The sequence below is a fragment of the Pseudopipra pipra genome, chromosome 1 (genome assembly GCF_036250125.1).
Source record: "Pseudopipra pipra isolate bDixPip1 chromosome 1, bDixPip1.hap1, whole genome shotgun sequence".
Lineage (NCBI taxonomy): Eukaryota > Metazoa > Chordata > Aves > Passeriformes > Pipridae > Pseudopipra > Pseudopipra pipra.
The window spans coordinates 141,174,416-141,195,033 of record NC_087549.1 but is presented as its reverse complement, the minus strand read 5'-3'; the positions used below and the strand labels follow the sequence as shown (position 1 = coordinate 141,195,033).

The window sequence follows — 20,618 nt, the reverse complement described above, 5'->3', positions numbered from 1 at the left end:
GAAAAAGGTGACTCAAACATCCTATATAACAGGTTCATCTTTATGCAGCACTGAACTGAACTGTTGTCCTCTGAACAGCCCATTCTAGTTGAAAGTGAATACTGTTGCAAAAACATAGCTCTTTATTCGTGGCTGAAAGTACTTTTTAAAAGTACCTCCATCTTTATTTTAATGTATGTCACTCAATCTTATATATAGTTATTGTTTTTAATTTTGGTTTAAGTGTGCATGGAGTTCTTAGTTATAGGGGCATGTGGTAAATGTGTTTTCCCTAATTTTGCATGCTTCAACCAGTGCGTTCTCTGCAGTGGCATAAAGAAAAAGGGTTTATTTAAAACCAGTAGTGTTTGTCTAAGACAGCAAGTTTGTTTTAGTGGCCAGTTAAAAAACTGGGATGCTGCTAATCTTGGAAAGTTTATACCCTATGCCAGCTGTGAGGGGCCCTAAGCGAGATGAGCGTCATGCTGGATTAGTGGATATTTATTTTAATGATGAACTGTCTGCAGAAAACCCTGCCAAGCCAGGCCCAAGACAGGGTGATGGAGTATGGCTGGAACAGCCAGGGCTGTTGCTGTCTAACAGAAGAGAGCAGGGAAGGAATTGCAGATCCATCAGGTGCCTGTGTTGTGGTTATAGGCAGTAGAGCCTTAAGAGCCATTTAGCTGATCAAGTGTCAGGCTGAACAGTCGTGAATATTGACTAAATCTCCATTATTTGTAATGGGAACCAAGACACTCACCTGACATATGGAGACACTTAGTCACGTGCTTTATTCAGTGACCTAAATCCTACTGTGTGCTTCTGAGAAGCACAAGTACAAGGGAAGGCAGGGGGGTGTTTCAATATTCTTGTAAATAGGGCTTATGCTAAATAAAGAGCATGTAAATTTCAAATTGTAACTTCAATTCAAAAGTATTGTAGTAAAAAATTTACAACCTTATTATGCAAATTGTATTTTAAGCCTGATTCCAGGTTCAAATTAGTTGTATGAATTCCACCTAGCAAATTTCTAAGCTTTAGTCCTAACCTTTAGACCCATTCCTGTACTATCTGATAGAAGTTATCTCTCTTTTACAAACTAGAAAGTGTAAGCATATACCCTCCTTTTTGTGCTGGGGATAGTCTGTTTTGTAAACTGTTGAAGGTTAAAAGCACCATATAGCAAGTATTACATAATGCCTTGCCATGGAAGAGCTGTACAATAACTTCTAGTCTGCATATGACACAGCCTATTAAGCTCAAAGACTTTCTCTGCATCATAAACTTTACTGATTTATATTTATATTTTTAAGAATTCTCCATTAAAACTTGTCAAGGAAATAAACAATGTACATTGCCAAGAACTTTGAGGCATAATGAGATACTTCAGTTGCAGATTAAATCCCTCATCCCTGCATGTTTTTCCAGTTTTGTTTACATCTTACTATTGCAAAGCTTTTTACTGAAAATATTGGGGTAGGTCATAATTTTGCATTGATTAATTAGTCTGGCTAAGAACTAATCACATCACACTATTTCTATGATTTACAATAAAGAAAAGAACAACCAAACATAATTCCCCATCCATTTCCAGACCAGTAGCTGATACACTTTTAACTAAGACAGCATTTGCCTGGGAACTGCTAGAAGGAAGAAGGGTCTTTTACTGTTACACTGTATTTGTGAAGGACAGCCAGCACTGGACACCCAGTTCCTCCTTCATCTCTGTCCAGATGGCATTGACTCAGACCTTGAGAAGAGTGAACAGAGAACCTTGACTTCCATTGTCCAGCAATCCAGGTGCTGGCTGGACGAGTCTCTGGGGTCTAAGCAGGATTGGATACACCTCCTTGGTGTTTGCATGTTAAAGAAGCTGGCTTTGAGGAGAAATACCCTTTTCCTGTGAAAGGAACACAGCACCAGCTACATGGTCCTCCTCAGCAACTATGGTTGTCGGGGTAGCCCAGTTAACTTGACCAGATCTTGCAAATAGAAGGCAACAAACTTCCCAGGAACTGTGATATGAAAATTTCACACCAAGTTAGTTAGTTGCTTGCCTTGTCATTTCTGGCACATTCTGTGGTATTCCTAGTTGATTTTCCAGGTTTATGACCCTGAAAAGTAGACACCTGGTGTTTGTGTGTCCTTTGATTGACTGTAGGAAAGATTGGTTTAACCTGAAATATTTTAAATGGTGTGTAACTTAATAGAGTTGAATTAATATGGTTATATAGGCCATCTCAGACCAGGGGGGAACCTTAAAGGGAGAGAGATTCCCTTACTGCTGAAGAAGGCCAGATACAGCCCTGGCCACAACAGCACTCCAGCTGACAACTGCACTGTGCTGAATTTTCTCAGGAATTATTTGTGTATGCACAGAAGAGCTTCATGCTGCAAACAACATTCATTTAGGTTGACGTTCAGGCTGTGATAAGAGCTCAGCACTGCAGCTCCAGGCTGTACCTCACAGTAGCCCTTTCTCCTGCAAAGATTTATCTGTTCATTTTCTGTTCAGTCTGTTCGTCTGAGGTGTACAAGGATGTCATAAATGGAGTAAGATTTACTGAGATAGAAGGAAACCTGGGAACAAAGGAAGCTTAAAATAAGCTTAATTTAGAGGTTTTTAAATCTCAGCAACAGCGATGTAAGCAGTTGTTCTGTAGGCTTCTCTCGTGTCAGTAGAAGTAATGTTTTTATTACAGCGTCTGCACCAATACAGAAGTTTCTTTGTTTTATCTGTGCATTTTTCCCATATGGGGGGTGGGGGGACCTGCAGAAATAAAATGAGAATGACAAGTACTGAATGTTCAATATAAATAGTGACTGTGTATTAGCAAAACACTAGAAGTCTTTCCGCTTTGTTTCTAGAATTAAATTGTAATGTGAGATAAGCTATTTAAATGCTTATTATAGCAGAGTGTGGTCTGTGGTCAGTCTCGGTGTCAAACAATGTTGTTTACAATTCTACGCTTCCTTAAAAACACTGCCCTGGACTGCAGAGCCCTGGGTGATGGCTCAGCCCTGAGATGAGCACAGAGGTTCAGCTGCCTCCAAGGAAGTGTGTGGTGCAAACAAAACAAAACGGGATCGTTCTAACCCTTTGCTTTATTGATCAGCTGCGCATGCCCTGGCTCAAGTTGTTAGAGGGAAAACTAGTTTGACTTGAGCTGTTTGTGTGTACAAATGAAACATTAATGGGGAATTTCTTAAGCTAATTGTTACACCTCTTGCAAACACGTTGTTTTTTCATGTCTTTAAATGTTAATATGAGTATTTTTTTTCTTTTTCTAGGGTGAAAATCCTATTTACAAGAGTGCAGTGACAACTGTGGTCAATCCTAAGTATGAGGGAAAATGAACACTGCTTGTATGACTTCACAACACTGTATGCAGCATAGCAATTTTTGTAGTCACAGTAAGATAGATTTAGGGCAAACTGCGGTGATTTTACTAATTCATTACATATAGGTTTGTTTTCCTGTGTGAAAATGTACCATATGTAATTTTTTACTTTTAATTTTATTTTATTTTTATTGCAAGTAAAAGTAATTGGTGCCAGAGGTTGGACAAAAAAAAAAAACTTGAGACTGTGTAGCCTAGACAGCCCAGGTCACGTGGTGCCTTTCTGACCTTTCCCATTCCCGTGCTGTGAATCCAGATCTTCTGCAGGGCACGATACTATATGGAATGACAGGGAGGGAAGGGATTAAAGCAATCAGCATGAGGGCTCTGCCTAGCCATTTAGTATTAAATTTTTTAGCTTTACAGGGAAATCAGGGCTTGAGTTTGCAGATGTAATTAAACTTATGTAGCATGGAGCTGGTGGGTAATTGGTCTTCGAATTGCTAGATGTGTGATTAAGTACATGTTAAGTTGAGAAAGCTGGAAGTGGGCAGTGTAAAAGACTGAAAAGTGTGTGCATACTTATCTTTGTTTTTGAAGTTGCTTATTGCCAGGTTATGGTTAAAATGAAAGTGTTTGAGAAGAATGTTAAGAGGGAAAAAATAGCTTTAAAACACGTGCCATTACTGAAAAAGTTGCTGACTGGTAACTTGCTTAGTTTTATTTTGTAAATTCAAGCCCTGGGTGGCAGTATCATGAAGTACCTTACCAAGACATCCTCAGATCACCTAAGGGCCTTACGTGATGCTGTGTCTTTATTCTGTAATGTTTTCTTTGAAAGCCTGGTGCTTTGTCACCCTTCTAACATTTTTAATGTATTTGGTTGCAATTCTTTTTGTAATATTTTTGTATCGACACAAGCTTTTTTTCCTTTTTTTTTTAGCAGTCTTAGCTGTAAATTTGCCTTTACCCTGTAGCTAAGATTGCATAGTTTGTCATGTGATGAGTCGCACATCATTCTTGACATGTGCCATGTACATTTGCCTCTGACCATTCAAACTGCATCATAGTCATATTCTTGTTTTAAGTGCCTTTTTCTGTTAACAGATGTTCACTTTTTACAGTGCTATTACTGAAGTTATTTATTAAATAAAAGTACCTTAAAATACTTGGATCTCGTCTCTTTATCTTGTAGAAGTTGATACTACTCAAAAAACCTGAGAATTTTGTCTGCACAAGAGGTAATAGACATTGTAATAATCCCAAATATGTCCTGAGAAGAGTTAAGTTGAAATGATCTTGGGTAACAAACAGGAGCTGTTGTATAAGTGCCCAAAGGCCGGGTCAGCGCTGTGGATGTAAAGCCCCCGGCGTTCATTTGCACGTGTGCTAAAGAAGTTTTGTAGTTTAATAACTACTCCACCAAATGGGCTCTTTGGTTAATACTCTTTCACAACACATGAAAAACGAGAAAAAACACTGCATTTTGTAGGAAAATAAGGTCTTCTGAATTTTTTTTTAAGAGTATAATGTTCTAGGTAGATTATCAAAGCACCTTTGTAATTAAATACATTCCTAAAGTATATTCCTGGAATCTGTATGGTTCCTTGGGGGTTTTTTAACTTTTGGTACTTCATGTTATCCTGAGACACTATGGGGATCTGTTCTGAACGGCCCTGTTAACACCCATCTGAGGGCAGGAGGAGTCTGGTTTCCATGAAGTGGGAGGGGGGATTGAGGGAGAGGTTGGGCTCCGTGTGTGTGTGTCTGTCTGTCTGTCTCCATGTCTCTATGAGGGAAGCAACTGGAGATAAGAGGATTCAAGGGCTTGATACAAGGTAGAGACCACACGGTGGGATGTGCAAGGGGGCAGGTTTGCAGCAGCCACTGGAGCAGGACAGGCACAAGTGGGAGCAGTGAGGGAGAGCAGAGACTCAGGGGCAGCTGCTGGACAGACTGAGTGTGCCAACCCAGCCACGGGAGGGATGGGCACTGCAGGGATGTCTGCACTTCCCACTACTGGGCCTTCCTCCTGGGCAGTGGAAAAGGCGACGGGAAGGAGGTCCTTGGTCCTGTCCCTGTTTCCCCGAGTGCTGTGCTCTGTCTGTGGTGCTCTGTGTGTGTTCATGGATGTTCTGTGCACGTGAGGGTGCACCTGCCTGCACAGGCTCACTGGGAATACACCCTTCAGCTCACTACATGATGGACCTGGGGACATGGAGCTGCTGCAGTTCTTGCTTCCTTTGGCCCACTGCGTTTGGCAAGAGGTACATTTTCTGATGGTTGGTGCAAATGAGAGCAAACTCACTGATGGGAAGAAGCTGTGCCATGTACTGCTCTGGGTTGGTTCTTACATCATAAAATGCTCTTTCTGTATTGCCTTTCCACTCAGAGAACCAAACCAGCCTGAGATACCATCTAACCTGGCACAAGATTAGATACCAGTGGGAGCTGCATCTGTATGTACAGCTCATGTCGTCTGTTCCTCTTCATGCTGACTTTACAAAACTGCAACTTGACTGTCTCCACAATAGATGAGATTTGGACATATGAATATTAACCTCCCTTCCTGGTGTTTCGGTCACTTCTCCAACAATACTGAGGATTTTCAATAGCTCCATAAGAAAAAATGCAGAAATTTCTTCTAAACACATTCTGTATTATTTGGCCATGAAAAGTGAGACAAAGCAGCTTGAACAGAAAAGATAATTTCTGGCCTTTATGGCTGTAGCTTTGTCAACATTCTACAAATATTAATCCCAAATTTCTGGTTTGGACTGTATCAAAGTCCCCTTCAGATCTGTCTTTTTAACTCTCCATCTTTCCCAGACTGCAGAGAACACTGGAATCCTGAACTATCCAGAATTCATGTCCCACAAGAAGTTGACCTTTAGGAACATTGACCCCTGTACAGCATTACCAGTCCTCTTAAATTAAGCAAATATTTAATTATGTGTGCATTAACCTGGTTGTGTCCACTCATTATATTACATGTTCTGCAGTTTTCTTAACTAGTCTGGTTTCAAAATGCTTGTGTGGATTGGTAGATGGCTTTTTCAAAGGTGCTGAAGGCTTTGAATTTACGGTGCCCATTAGAGAGTTTTTTAAACCCTTGTTTGAACTGGGTTTCCAGTAGCCACTTCCAGCCAGATGGAAACTGCTTAATATCTCCAAGTGAACAGTTGATTAAATGAGAGAGAACAGCTGCCATCCTACAGGATCAGATTCAAGATACTGTGTCACAGATTGTAGGATTTGCTTTAAAGTGAGATTAAATGTTCCAGCTAAGAGAGAAGGTGTAGTTCAAATATGATAAATTTTAAGTGCTGGAAACCAGAAGTAGTTGTGAATCCTTCTTGGCTTGTAAATACTGACCTCAGCTACTTACCCTGAATTCTGCCAGTTGGTGAAGCAGTGAACTCTCACAGTAAATATCAACAGTGCATCAACTCAAGAGGCTCTGATCCCAGACAAGGCAGATATAAGATCCCAGCAGTGTATCTGTTTGAAAAGAATTACAGTTAATGTAACCATAGTCTCACTATCCTTAATCTATCCATTTCCCCAGCTCCTGTCTAGTAACTGAAGAGCTAAGCTGGAATTGCTTTATGACAGCTATTAATAAACAAGGTTTCTTATCCTGGATTGAAACTACAATGACAAAAATACAAGTCAGCTAAAGAAAATAATTCTCTGTAATCATGTAATTTATTAAGTAACATCCATGAACTGACTTTACCACAATGTGTTGAGCCTCCTGCTTAAACTATCTCTTGGCTGCTTGAAAACTTGTCTTAGCAGTCTCTTGAGCACCTACATATGAGGAAGTCTCAACTGATAAATCTATGATCCCCTTGGGATGATGATTTTTTTCCTTTCCTGCATAATTGCACTGGTCTACAATATGACCATGTTTTCTTTTCCATAACAAATACAAATTCATTCTCAGAGAAGCACAGAATGTGAATAGGAAATAAAGGAGAAGCTTTTCTCTGAGTAAAATATTGATCAAGCAGAAATCGTAAAAGAGTATGTTCTAGCTACAAAATTCTACTATTTAGAGGATGTTTTCCAAGCACTTCTGGTTTTCTTCCTGAAAAATCAGAATTGCTGCCAAAGCATTTATCTAGCAGAATGAAAATATTTATAAGCAAGTGTGAATACAGATTGCTGTAAAGTAATTCCAATGAATGTTCATTAATGATAATAAATGCATTAAACCCATCTCAATAAAATGGATAAATTGCAGCTAGAAAAAAAACACCATAGGGCATAATTTTAAATAACTTGAGAATATTTGGGTGGAACATTAATTTTAGACAAATTTTTAAGGTAATTTTTTAAAAAGAACATATTAGAAGTAAACTGATGAGTTTCATACAGATCAACATGGGAAATAGCTTCTAAAATACAGAAAAATAAGTCAAATATGCTGTCAGTGGAAAATTATCAGAAATATTGTGGTTTTCTATTCTTCATAGTATAGCAATATGAACTATCTCACCTTGCTTTAATAGTGCATTATACAAAATGTAAGTATTTTTATCCATAAGAGGTTTAAAAGTACTGTATTGTAGATTCCTTGCTTTGTGGATTTTCCAGCTCTTGATTCTGTGCCACAGTTTGGATTGCTGAAGCAGATGTCAACATACACTTAAAATATGATCTCACCTTTAAATTATTTAAAGAGCAAGACTTCTGTTGTCAGTCTTACACTTCAAACTACTGAATATTCCTTTACGTATGTGGTACTTTTTCTTGCTATTTAAAAGTTCCAAGCTGCATCTTCTCAAGATATTAATTACCAGCTAAAGGTGTCACTTGGTGAAGAGTGAGCCTGCAAATGAAAGTGTAGGTTGTCCCCCACATACACAAGGTGTTGTGGGTCAGCCTCTAATTCATCTGTCGACCACAGCCTGCTTTTTTCCTTTGCTCTCTGCTTCCTAAGGACGTGGTACACCAAAGGAGAGGCTGGAGCTGAGTGCGTTGGCCAGTGTTGGTAACGGGGTGAATGTCGAGAAGCAAAACTTCAGAGCACAGAATGAATTCGGGGGATCAGGGGAATTCCTTTGGGGCGGGGGGAAGCAGAGCACAGGGTAGGCGGGGGAGGGAGGAGCCAGAGCACCGGAGAAAGAAAGGGAAATCCGGCTGTTTTTCTTAGGTCCCCCACACTCCTCCAGCTACGTGGTGGCATTCATGTCCTTTTACAAAGTTACTTACTTTGCAATTACCAATGAATATGTGATTAAATGGCTTGTTGTCGCATTCTCAACTTTTTGCAAGCTCTTCAAATTTCCTTCTCTTTCAGCAATCAAAATTTCTCCTTTCCTGATGAGTTCATCATGAGTTCTCCTATAAAAAGCAGAAGATTTTGCTGTATATCTCAGAAAAAAATTAACAGAACAGCTCTATAAAGTGAAAACTGAGGTACATGGAAAAGAAATGTTTGTATTCCCTCAACAACACTATTACAACAATACAGAGCAGTAAATATAGATTAATCAAACCATTTCATTTCATTAAATAAAGTAAATAATGTAAAAAATAAAATTAATTAACTGTTTTTTTCCTTATCTATGATTTTATTTACCTTTTATTTTAGCATGAGCCAGAGACAAGTTAAATAAAATTAAACATAACTCTGTACCTGAAGTGTCATAGTTTTTATTCTAGAAATATTTCCTAACCAAAGCACAGCCCTGAGAATAATCAGTCGCACAGTCATGGTTTTTAATGGATAAGGAGCACAGGCTCAGAATCAAGGCCTACTTCAGAGTGCCATGTAAAAAAGAGGCATCAAAAACCGATAATTCAGATCAAATGCATTCATTCTTCTAAACAAGTGGTAGTCTGAGAAGTAAGATGGGGTAAGGGGTAGAATGAGGATGCTGACATAGAATATCAGAATAATAATAAGAAGAAAATCAGAAGATTATGAGAAACTCTAAAAAGATGACGATAGGATATTATCATTGCAATACCGATAAAAGTCAAACCATCTTCTACAGTAATGCCAAATTGAAAAACGGGAAAATATAAATAAATTAACTCAAGGGGGTAGCTACAACTATGTTTGGATGGAGCCTCCAAGTTATTCTTGGGCACCAGAGAACCTGTTCAAAGATGACTTTAGAAAGATCACACAAACAGAAGAAGGATGGATTAAGCAAACAGTAAAACCATCTGATCAAAGTAAGAAGATGTCCTTGAAAAAGCTGAATTGCATTTAAATGAAGAATATAAAAAAGAACAGAAATTTAAACATTAAAAGTATGCTAAAGAGGATTTAGTGCCTCGTGGAAGGCACAAAAACTGATAAAGACACTGGAAGAAGAAGCCTGGCGCTGAGATTAGGAAGGACAGTTGGAATAAGAAATAACAGAATATGTAAACTCATTCTTTGCTTATACATTCCCCATCAGAGGGCAAATACCAGAGAAATTATTCAAAATAAACTGTCAACAAAATATTCTAGAGAGGAATCAATGAAGGAATAGCAGCAAACTGTCAAAAGCCAATGTTAATCATTTAAGAAGGCTTAAGGAACTCAAGGATGAGTGCCAGATCTCATTGCCATATGAATGGAAAATGGCTAACATACATAGTCTCAATTTTTAAGAGGTTTTCTAGGAGTTAAAAAAAAAATACAAAAAAGTTATCCAGATGTTTCTACCACTATCTGGTAGAAATTATAAGTGGACACATGAAAGAGGGAAGTCACATCTCACAAATCTGATGCACAAAGAGATCGCTTCGTGCAACTGGATTTCCAAAGCCTTTCAACAATGCTTTTCATTAGGAACCATTGCAGAAACTTCCAGGGGATGTGGAGAAAGTCTTCAAAATAATAAATAGCTGTTAAAGACAGAAAATTAAAAAAACCCAAAACATTATAGAAGATGTTTGTAAAGGGCCCAGTGTCAAACCTGGGCTGCACCACTAGTGACTGGCCTCCAACTAGATGTTGTTCCACCAGTCATAGCCCTCTCAGCCCAGGCATTCAGCCAGTTTTTAGTCCACCTCACTGTCCACTTATCTAACATACACTTCATCACCATGTCTACAATGATGTTATGGGAAGCAGCGTCAAAAGCCTTACTAAAGTGGAGAAAACGCCCACTGCTCTCCCCTTAGAAAACCATATTCAGACATTTAAACCAAGGGAAATTGTAAAAATCAATCATTATCTGCACATATTCAGTGACAATCTCTGAACTATCTGTTGCCTACTGAGGAAATAAGATACAGACCATCAGTTTAATGCTCAGTAACAATTGATAAAACATACTGAATAACCAGGGATTACTAGAAAAAGAGTAAAAAGCAAAACAGAAAACACTGTCAAATTAAAGTATTATCTACAGTAGGAAATATTAAAAATGAAATTTTATGTCAATTATTTCCTTTCACTGGCACCTTCATCCACGCAGGATCCAGAGCACTGAGCCCTCCCTGGGTGTGGGCAAGTATAACACAGTTCAGTGGTTGGAGTATACCACTGAGTAACAGAGTTTTACTGGACTCCATTCCTTGATGAAACTGGATCACTATTTGCAATCAGAAACCTGGAAATCTTTTGCACAGTTGAAAACCAGGAAGGTGTGTTACTCTGTGACAAGGTAATTTAGCACATACAACTTTTGCTGAGCTGCTTGCTCTTTTTTACTTGGGCACCTCAGTTTCTTATGAAACATCCTACCTTAAGTGCCACAGCAGGTAAGGTCTGACCTTTGCACTGAATTCAGTCTCTTCTATAGCACTGGTCATCGTGTTTTCCTCAATTAACTCCCTTTGAGATTGAAAATTAAAATGAAAATAACAAGCTAGTTTAATTTTACACTGGTAAGGAGCACAAAGCTGACAAGTATTCAGCTGGAATGCATTTGACAGAACAGTTAATTCCATATTGATATAATTTTGTAATAAAAATATCTTCCTGCAAAACTCTAATGACTCGCAGATCTCAGCTATGCCAGCATTGTAACTGCTATTAATAAATTGGGTAACTTCAACACCGCTCAAAAAAAACAAAAAAATAAAATCACTTTCCATAAAACAAGAATGAGTGGCATCAGTTACATTTCCTTCCCTTAGTTTTGTATTGATATTGCCCTGCTAAATGGCTCAATCCAGTGTCAAACTGATATTGTTCCACATAGTCTTTTAAAGCACTAGACATTGGTTTTAAAACACTAAAAATGTAGCTCCATTACAGCCTTCTGGAAATTTTCCATTTGCATTTTCAGTGTAAAAAGTTTAATATTTCTTTCCCATTTTCTGAAACATCCCATCAGTTCCATTAGAGTTTATTAAAACCAAAAACTCTGGCAGAAATTATTACAAAAAACTTTTCCGAATCAAGTTTTTTCTGCTCTTAGAAAAATCTTTCAAACTTTAAATAATTTCCACATAGGTTCACAGAATTTATAGCCTATCTTTATACCAAAATGGTATCTATCAAAAAAGAATTTATAACCCCCTGACTTGTTTTCCTATCTTGATGGGCTAAACTTCTTTTTATTGCACAGGTCAGTTTAGAGTATTTGTTCGCATTTCATCTAACATATTCCAAATCAGACACAAATGTCAATAATGTGTATTTTCAGTTAAAAAGAAAAAAAGATACTTTAAGCATCCATCCCAAGACTCTACCAAAGCCAGAATTTTTACTGACTGTACATATAGATAAATGTACACACAGGGTCTCACCCTCTGGCCCATGTACACTTAGCTAATCTGCTACAGAAGTCTCCCCTTGCTGCAGGTCTTTCAATTTTGCTACAGATCTTTCCATTTTGCTTCCAGACTTGCAGCTAAAATTCTTTTCAGCTCATATCTTTTCTTCCCTATAGGAAATGACAGATATATTTTGCAATTCAAAGTTTTACAAGCTCTTGTAATGTAAGATTTTAAGACTGAATGTTTATTGTTGAAAAGTTGCCCTTGCATTCTCATAATAGATACAGTATACTAAATATTAGACAGAGTAATTACTCAAAGATGGTTTTAAAATATTTAAATTGAAGAATAAAACAATTCAATAAATCATTATGTACTATGACAAAGATACAATGCAGGTATGTAACACACTCTGTACAGCCTAAAGAACAAGAGCAAGTAATTCGTACCTGCTTAAATTTATACCTTTGATAACATTTCCATTTATAGTGACAATAGATCAGAAGTATATGGAGACCTAGATCAGAAGTATATTTTTATGCATCTTCAGCTAATATGCTCCTAGGTTATCAGTATTTTAAAATGCATTTTCTTTAAAAATGCTTAAGTAGCACTGTTAAGCTAAAATATCATTCCCCATGTCAGAACTTTTTGCGAAAAGAGATATTCCCTTCTTTATTTTCTTCACGTCTCAAGCAAAGGAATTCTAAACATTAAAATTTGCTAAAAATAATTTCCATGTTTATAAAAAGCCAGTCCTGTACTCTTACGCCTGGAAGATATGAATGTTTCCATGATTCTACTCCATGGACAACATGAATAAATAATAAGGCATCAGACTGCAGCTGTGTGTTACCATTTGTGCTGCCTGCTTGGCTGCCTGCCAGAACCAGTGTTTCCTGCAGGTCTTTCAGATTTCATTCCAAAGCTGCAAGAAGCCTTCACTGGTTTTTAGCCCCTTTAGTTAGGAAACTACATTTATATTTTTCTTTAAAAATTGAATCCTAGCAGATGGATCTTGAGCTTAAAGTTTACTTTATATTGGAAATAAGAGCAATGATAAATTATTGGCCTATACTGCGAGTAATGTTTAAAAGAAATTTCTGAGCCTTGAAAAGAAAGCAAATTTTTGTATTTCAAAAATACAAAAATTAGAAAGTGCACAGGGAACGGAAAACAATAACATTTCTATTACCTTGCTAAACCTTCTCTCCTGAATGTGTTGTATTTTATATTTAAACCCTTCAAAACACAGATAATCTTCTTGTTTGTATCACAACGTAGATGTGATTCTCATTCCAGCCTCTAGATCATAACATCTTATTTTCTCATCTTACACACTGCAACAGCAAGAAGGAATTATGGTCAGATATAGGCCTGGGGATGAGTTTCTGACCCTAATTAAGCCAATCACAAAATTCTCATTAACTGCAGCAGAGTCCAGTATAAGTCATTAAATACAATGAATTCCCTGGGCTCTGAGTGCAGCCCATTCCCCCTCCCAGGGGTTGAGCTGCCTGTGGTCATGGCCAGCCCTGGAACGATGAAGCTCAGCTGCCTGGGGAGGAGGCTGCTGAGAAAAGAGCTGTGCCACGACCAGTGGTAAGAGGAGGATCTCTTCTCCTGGGATGGGGGCCCTTGCCTGGGTTATGCTGTGGGCTGTGGCCTCAGTGATCTTGACCTGCTGAGTTGTTTTCCTGGCTTGACTTTGGACTTGCCTTGTCATTATACTTTTACCTGACAGTCCCTGGGCTGTTGGCTGAACCTGGTTGCTGTCATCAGTCCTGATTCTGGCCCTGACATGCTGACTTGACTTCAGATTATGTCTCATCATTTTGGACTTGCCTTGTGATCTGGACTGTTTGATGACCTTAATTACCACAACCTGACCAGCTCTGCTTGCCTTGCCCAGCTATTGTGGGATTGTGCCCTTGCCAGTGAAGTTACTGCCCCTGACTTTCATGCTGCCACTGTCATCTCCCAGATGTCCTTCCCTTGTGGAAAAGCCTACTCCTGCTGCTCCTTGACACATAATCTCCCTGTCCTTCATCTCCCATGTTTTCTCTCTCTTTTGCCTCCTTCCTATTTTTGATGCCATTGATCATTCTTGCCTTCCTGGCATTCTACACCCACTAGACTTGAAGACTGGGGGGTTTTTTTGCTCCAGTTCTTTTCAAGACTGTTCTTTCAGTTCATCTTTTGATGAATCTTTTTGCTCTTTCCCCACTCTCTCATTATTCCCCAGGGCGGTGTCTATAGCCTTTTGCTCATCTTACTCATGTTCTCTCTCCAAGCAATTTCATCAGCTGACACATCTTCAGTTATTATCTCCATGCTGGTGACTAACAAATCAAGCTCAGCATCATTAATTGTTCTTCTAGCAATATTTTCCATCTGTCCTTCTCTCAAATTATGTCATTTCAAGGTTTTATCAGCTTTAACGAAACTTGCGAAAAAGAGCTGATATCTTTGCTTTTCAAAAGCTTGTTATATCTTTGCTTTCCAAAACTAACTTTCTGGATATTAAGGTGCATAATCTCAGGATTCTTTCAAAGTTTTCCCTCATATTGCTCTTAATAAAGAAAACCCACATGGCATTTTGGGATCCTACTGTACTCAATATCCTCTTTCTCTCTTGGTCCAAACAGACAGGACCTCCTTTCAGTCCTTATAAAATGTTATAAAAACCCTTATAAAAACCCCTTCAATTTGTTCATGCAACTACTTTGCCTCAACACTCTCCCATCTGAATTCTTCCACCAGTCTCCACTTCTCTTTGACATCAAATTTACATTTTTCAGTATTGCTTCTAAGTGACCATGTGACATATAAATCTCCATCTTTAAAAAAATAATAATAAATTAAACCCTGTATTAGGTAAACTGTATCTAATTACCAAGTAGAAGAAATATCTGAGCTAGTTTTAAATCAGATCTAGTGAAATACCCTCAGCAGCAGTGGTACTTAGCTTCTTGGCAGGATGTACTAGTTCGTGCACAACTTTATGCACTTAAGGATATTCCTCCTGTTCATATGTATTGCTCTACAGTTCCCTCATAACGCATTCTCTCATTAAGCTTGATGCTTATTTATATTTTAAATATTCTGCCAGTATTCCCAATCTTGTTTAATTTGTTTGACAGTCTGTCATCTATATATCAAAAAATGTAAAGTCTTTCAGCCCATTTAAACTCCTCTTAAAATAATTCTACTTTTCATGGCATCTCCAGTAACTTTCACCAGTGTCTGTTTCTTTATCTTGAGATCAGGATTTGCCAGAGCAGCAACACTTCTTGAGTAAGTGCATATGAGGTGTTAGAGTAAATGAAACAGGGACCTAAACAATAGAATGCAGATCTCTACATTTCTGCTGCATTCACCAGTGCTTCTGTCTATTTAACTGTCTTCAAAAGCTTCTTTGTCTTTCAGATCTTCTGTACCTGATGACAGCTTAGCAAGCTCACTGTGCCAAAGCTCCGCTGTTTTCTCCACAAAGATAAAAGCTACTCAGAAAGATATTCAATAGAGAAAACATCTAAAGTGTCTAATGTTCTTCCTCTAGAAACTGGCACACAGTGTTTTCTAAAAAGAGTGAAGTAAACTTTCTGTAACTCTTAAGAATTGGCCTTTATGACATTTCTTGCTGCAGGCATGTGCAGTCCATGAGGTTTCATCCAGTGATGGAGACAACATATGTACCAGTCCAGATCCAGGCATTTGGGCCCATTTCAGAAAGCACATGCATAGCACAGATGTAGGCAGCTTCATTCCCACGTGAAAAATTTGTATTTAAGATTTTATGGAGATGGCCAAATTTTAGTAACAGTTAGGCAAAAAAAGAACCAAGAAGGAAAAAAAGCACTTCATGGAGGGCAAACTGTAAACGTGTTCAGGACATGTTTAATGTTCTCTTACCAGGTCCCTACTTGATTAGCTTTCCACTTACCAGCTTTCAGGCTACCTTCTGCTGGTAAAAGTGTTGCTGCTTATTGCATTTTACTCGATTTATTAATGAAAGTCTTTTTCCATTTAATAGAGGTTCTATTTCATTGAGAATGATGACAAAAGCAAAAGGTTGTTTTAGAAAAAACACATGGGTCTTAATCTAGGACATAAAGTAATGTATTTTATTTTAAAACTATGTTCTATATTTACTACTATGATCTTTTTAGATTATAGGATCATATATATAAATATGTAATACATATATGTAATATATGATTATAATTTATATTAAAGCTACTGCATACTCTCCTGTTAATATAACGAAGCTTTAAAATAGCTGTAGCACCACTAGTATAAAACAAGATCAAAAGAGGATTAATACGTATCATATTTCTGTTGTTATATATTTACCTAAAACCAAGCTTAAAATTTTATTACTTTGTTACAAACTTATTTGCAAGATGAGAAATATGTTCCCGACCATGCAAAGGTATCTGAAGACATATGTATCATTCTCTCTTTTTACAGAAGCAACTGAAGGTTCAGGGAAAGGGGATGCAAAAGGTTAAGAAACAAGTGAATTGCCAGTGTGGAAATATCAGCACAACATTCAAACAACGTCCTTTTCTTACAGTCTGAAAAGACTGAAAACGCAGATGGACAAACTCCAGTTCTAACTATCAACAAAATTATTTCACTAATTTTTAGAATTTTAAAAATGTGTTTATGTTGCCATACTTTTTAGCAATAAACAACGAGCATGGAAGGCTGACAGCCATTTCAGGAATTGTATCAGAAACCCCAAAAGGCCAGGTGTGCTTGATTTCTCCTGATAACCCTACGACTTCAAAGTATTTATCAATTAAGAAGACAACCTAGTCATTCAAGGAAGACTGACTGCCACATAGAATGACCCTAATAATTTGTGGGGTCCCTTTGAAAATAATCTTTGCCATTGCAGGGATCCTACATTATTGTCTGTCTGGATCTAATTAAACTATGGTCATTTTCTGCCTGTGGCATAGTCTCCTCATTTGACAGCTATTACAAAAATATAAGCTTTACTTGTGCAAATATTCTCCATGCAGGAAAAAAAAATATTTTTAATGGCAGAACACTTAAATGCCCATAAATTTTCATCCAATTTTCATCATGTATTATGTTTTGCAATTATTTAACATTCATACTTTCTGCATGCCAGCATGAGTGAATGTCTTTTATGTATAGACAGAAACATTTTCATTGGTATAGCAAATTCCCAGTGTATCAGAGAGAAATGCTCCTGAATATCGTTAAAATACTGGGTCCAGGAAGCATATTCCAAGGTCTCTGGCAATTTTTGGCATGATGGCAATAGTTACAATCAGACATTCTTCTTTCAAAAGAAAATACAAGATTTATCTTTAACATCTACTTCTTCCTTTCTAAAAAGTCTGTGGAAGAATTTTTCTTCACGTAAGATGGTTTCCAAAGTTACATTCTGTAATGAAAAATTACAGCATTACACTATATTGCTTTCTCTTATTACAACAATAGTCAACTATAAATGTTTTTATTTTAACATATCCAGGTCCTGAGTAAACTCATTCAAACTACAAATTAATGACCTACCTTTAAGAACTCAGAAGCAATTAGTGAATTTGCTAAAACTAACTTCTAAACTGATGAATAGACTAATATTTCCCCTTTCCTTTCTCATTTGGATTTACTCATCAAATTCACAGAACCTTATACAGAAATAGAGTTCCATGTTCACTTTTTTCCATCAACTTTTTTGAGATTGAAAAGTCTGATAGGAAACCAATGAAATGCTGATAGTTGATAATTTAAAACAAATTCTTCCATATTTGGAAACTTACAGGATTTATATTAGCTGTGATGGGGCAGGTCTTAGAAGTGTGTATTTTGAACTGCTGAATATGAGAACGGTACTGACACATCTTCAGTTATCTCACACAGTAGTGCTGGATGGACTGTGTCATCTTCCAATGCATAATGTACAAAGAAAAACAGAGATAATAAAGGGTCACTGTAGATTACCACTGCTGCTGTGGATCCCTTTAGAATCATATTCATCATTTCCATATGGCTAGCAACCACTGAAGTATTTTACTCTAAAATATGTTATTGATTATATTTTAATGCTTTTAAGGATAATCTGATATATTTCAATTTCTGTGGTACATTTTTACCTCCATACCTCATGAGATTCTAGTAGATGGCTCTCAAATCAAATACTGGACTGTAAGTGTCATATAACCCTCCAATACATTCCACTGCAATCTCTGTGCTACTCTGTGCTGCTGTCACGTAGAGGAACTGATGAAGTCCAAGACACAAAATCTTTTCATGCAAAAGTCTCCAAAAGTCAAACATGTTGTATTCAGCTGCCAAACTTCAGTGCTTCACTATAGTTTAAGGAAGCAAAATTCACAAATACATTCAAACACAGGAACTAAGAATACCCAAGAGCCAACGGATTGGTTTGAAATAGAGGAAACATTTTGTTTCACCTTTTAATCAAGATTTAGTTCCTTTATATTTGTATTTTCAATCCCTAGAACAATGAGAAATGTTAAGGTGAAACATTTTCCAATCCTGATAATTTCACAAAACTGAAAAAAGAATAGGACAAGTAAGAAAACAAAATAATCCCTTCTACTGCAATCAATGTCTCCAAGTTTAAACAGCTGCAGTTCAGGTTACAAACAAGACAGTTTTCTCACTAAATGAAGCAGTGGCAAGTGTCAATTGCTAAAAGATAGAGAGCACTGACACAGCAATACTTTAGTAATAAAAAATCATTAAATTTGCCTGTCCATCGTATAAGAGAATTTAATAAACTCTCTTCATCTGCCTCTGTTTCTTCTTATGAAATATTTTACTGATACATTAAGTTAATGAAACAGACTTGAAGATTGGAACAGACAAAATGCAAGGTAAATTTGCGGGTACTATGGTGACCAAAATCTTGGAAAATAAATACTTCAGAGCTTTAAGTTAATTCTCTTGTTATTTGGACTGAGGTTCATTTTATTTGGCATCAAAACTCATTTGAAAAGTTGCTTCCATACCAAAATCTCATCCTGTATTCCCTCCAGTGCACTACAGTTTACTGCCTTCTCAGTTGTACTGTTGCAATTATTTCTGAGGTTGCAGTCTTAAATGACCTATATTAAAAAAAAGAAAAAGTTTCTCGTTCTGCTCTGACTAGTCTCCAAGGAATGCCAAAAGACCCTAGCAACTAACTCCTTTAGACTAAAAAATACATCTTTCTTCCAGTAGCTGGCCTGAACTAAGTAATTTGATCAGTTTTTCCTGTATTGAGTTTCTATCTATTTACTGTAAAATAAAGGGCATTACTTATCATGGCTGATTCTTGATATTGTATTAGCCAGAAGGGGGGAAAAAAAGTCTTGGAAATATATGACTCTTCTTTGGAAAATGACAAGCACAAGTATCATATCATAACATATCATAACATATCCCATCCCATCCCATCCCATCCCCATCCCATCCTCCTTCAAAAGCACTAGTTTTTCCAAGAATATGAAGGAAACCTGCCTGAAGGCCGGCTGGATTTAAAGTTTACATGACTGAAATACAAGGCTTTCTATTCAGATGAAGAGGAAAGAAATAAAACAGCCTCTGAACACCGACATAACTCAGTACGATCCTTGGAGACGCTGTAAATTATACTGATGTACTTTTGTGGCAGAACCTAAAATACTACCTATGAGACCCTGGCAGAATCATTACCTCTCTGTATCACAGATTTCATCTGCAGCAAGTGGATAATAATGTTTATCTATCTTTATAAATACTTTTAACAACATGAGATTAAAATTATTGTATGAATCAGCCCTGTAAAAGACAAAGAACTGGAGTGCAGATGCAGCAGTTTTCTCTTGTCTTTGTGGGAATAGTTGGGGTGAATCAAACTCCTTAGGTTTATCCCGCTCATTTTACTCCTGAATATGATCTTTTTTCCTTTAACTTGCTTGCTGAATCCAGATGATCAATACACTTCTTTCTATCTGTTAATTCTTGTTTTCATAATTTAACATCCTTTTTTTGAGAAGGTGCTGCAACTTCTTCAGTTTCTTTTATTCATGCAGGACTTTTCCTTCTTTATTGCTTGTTTCCCTTGATTCACTGCTGCCAATTTCTGTATTAATTCATCAGCTTCAATAATGGACTTGGATGGTAACAGTGTATGGTCTGCTCTGTTCCCTTCACTTTTAAGTCATTTTTGGTCCTTTCTTAGATAAATCTTCAGCATTTCTTTCATAGCAGTGTAATAAACACTGGTATAATCCTCCTCTGCATTTTTGTAATTGTGTTTCTTGAAAAACTTGCATCTTGAATACGAATAGATTTTGCTAAGTTTATAAGTTGCTTGTTAGCATTTGAAGCTCCCTAATAAAGTATATATTATAAACATATTTGAATTAAAATTCTTTGATTGTTCAGGTTCACTTCAATGCATGTAAACATTTCCTTGAGCCTTTTTCCACTGGAGCATGTTCTCAAATAATTTAAATTTTAAAATTGTTCAAGCTTCCAGTGAAATGTACTTAAATAATATCTGTAGCACAGCTAAAGCGAAGCACCTTTAAATATAAAAGTAATATATAACAAATGGTTAAACCATTATTTAAAGCTTTTCAAATA

The 20,618-nt window shown here is 37.1% G+C and overlaps 2 protein-coding genes across 3 annotated transcripts in view; one reads left to right on the top strand and one right to left on the bottom strand.

Moving 5' to 3' along the window:
• Positions 1-4,488, top strand: part of ITGB1 (integrin subunit beta 1) — a 44,279-nt gene extending 39,791 nt beyond the window's left edge. For both annotated transcript variants that reach the window (XM_064637047.1, XM_064637058.1), the window contains one exon: positions 3,271-4,488. Coding sequence is in view for 1 of the 2 variants with exons in the window: in XM_064637058.1 (XP_064493128.1) it covers positions 3,271-3,336 (66 nt within the window). In the remaining variant the exon portion in view is untranslated. The remainder of the gene's footprint in view (positions 1-3,270) is intronic.
• Positions 1-20,618, bottom strand: part of LOC135403241 (collagen alpha-2(I) chain-like) — a 58,358-nt gene that overhangs the window by 547 nt on the left and 37,193 nt on the right. Inside the window, exons 3-4 of the mRNA XM_064637125.1 lie at positions 8,541-8,672; positions 6,709-6,821 (exon numbers count right to left, since the gene is read on the bottom strand). The gene's annotated coding sequence lies outside the window, so the exon portion shown is untranslated. The remainder of the gene's footprint in view (positions 1-6,708; positions 6,822-8,540; positions 8,673-20,618) is intronic.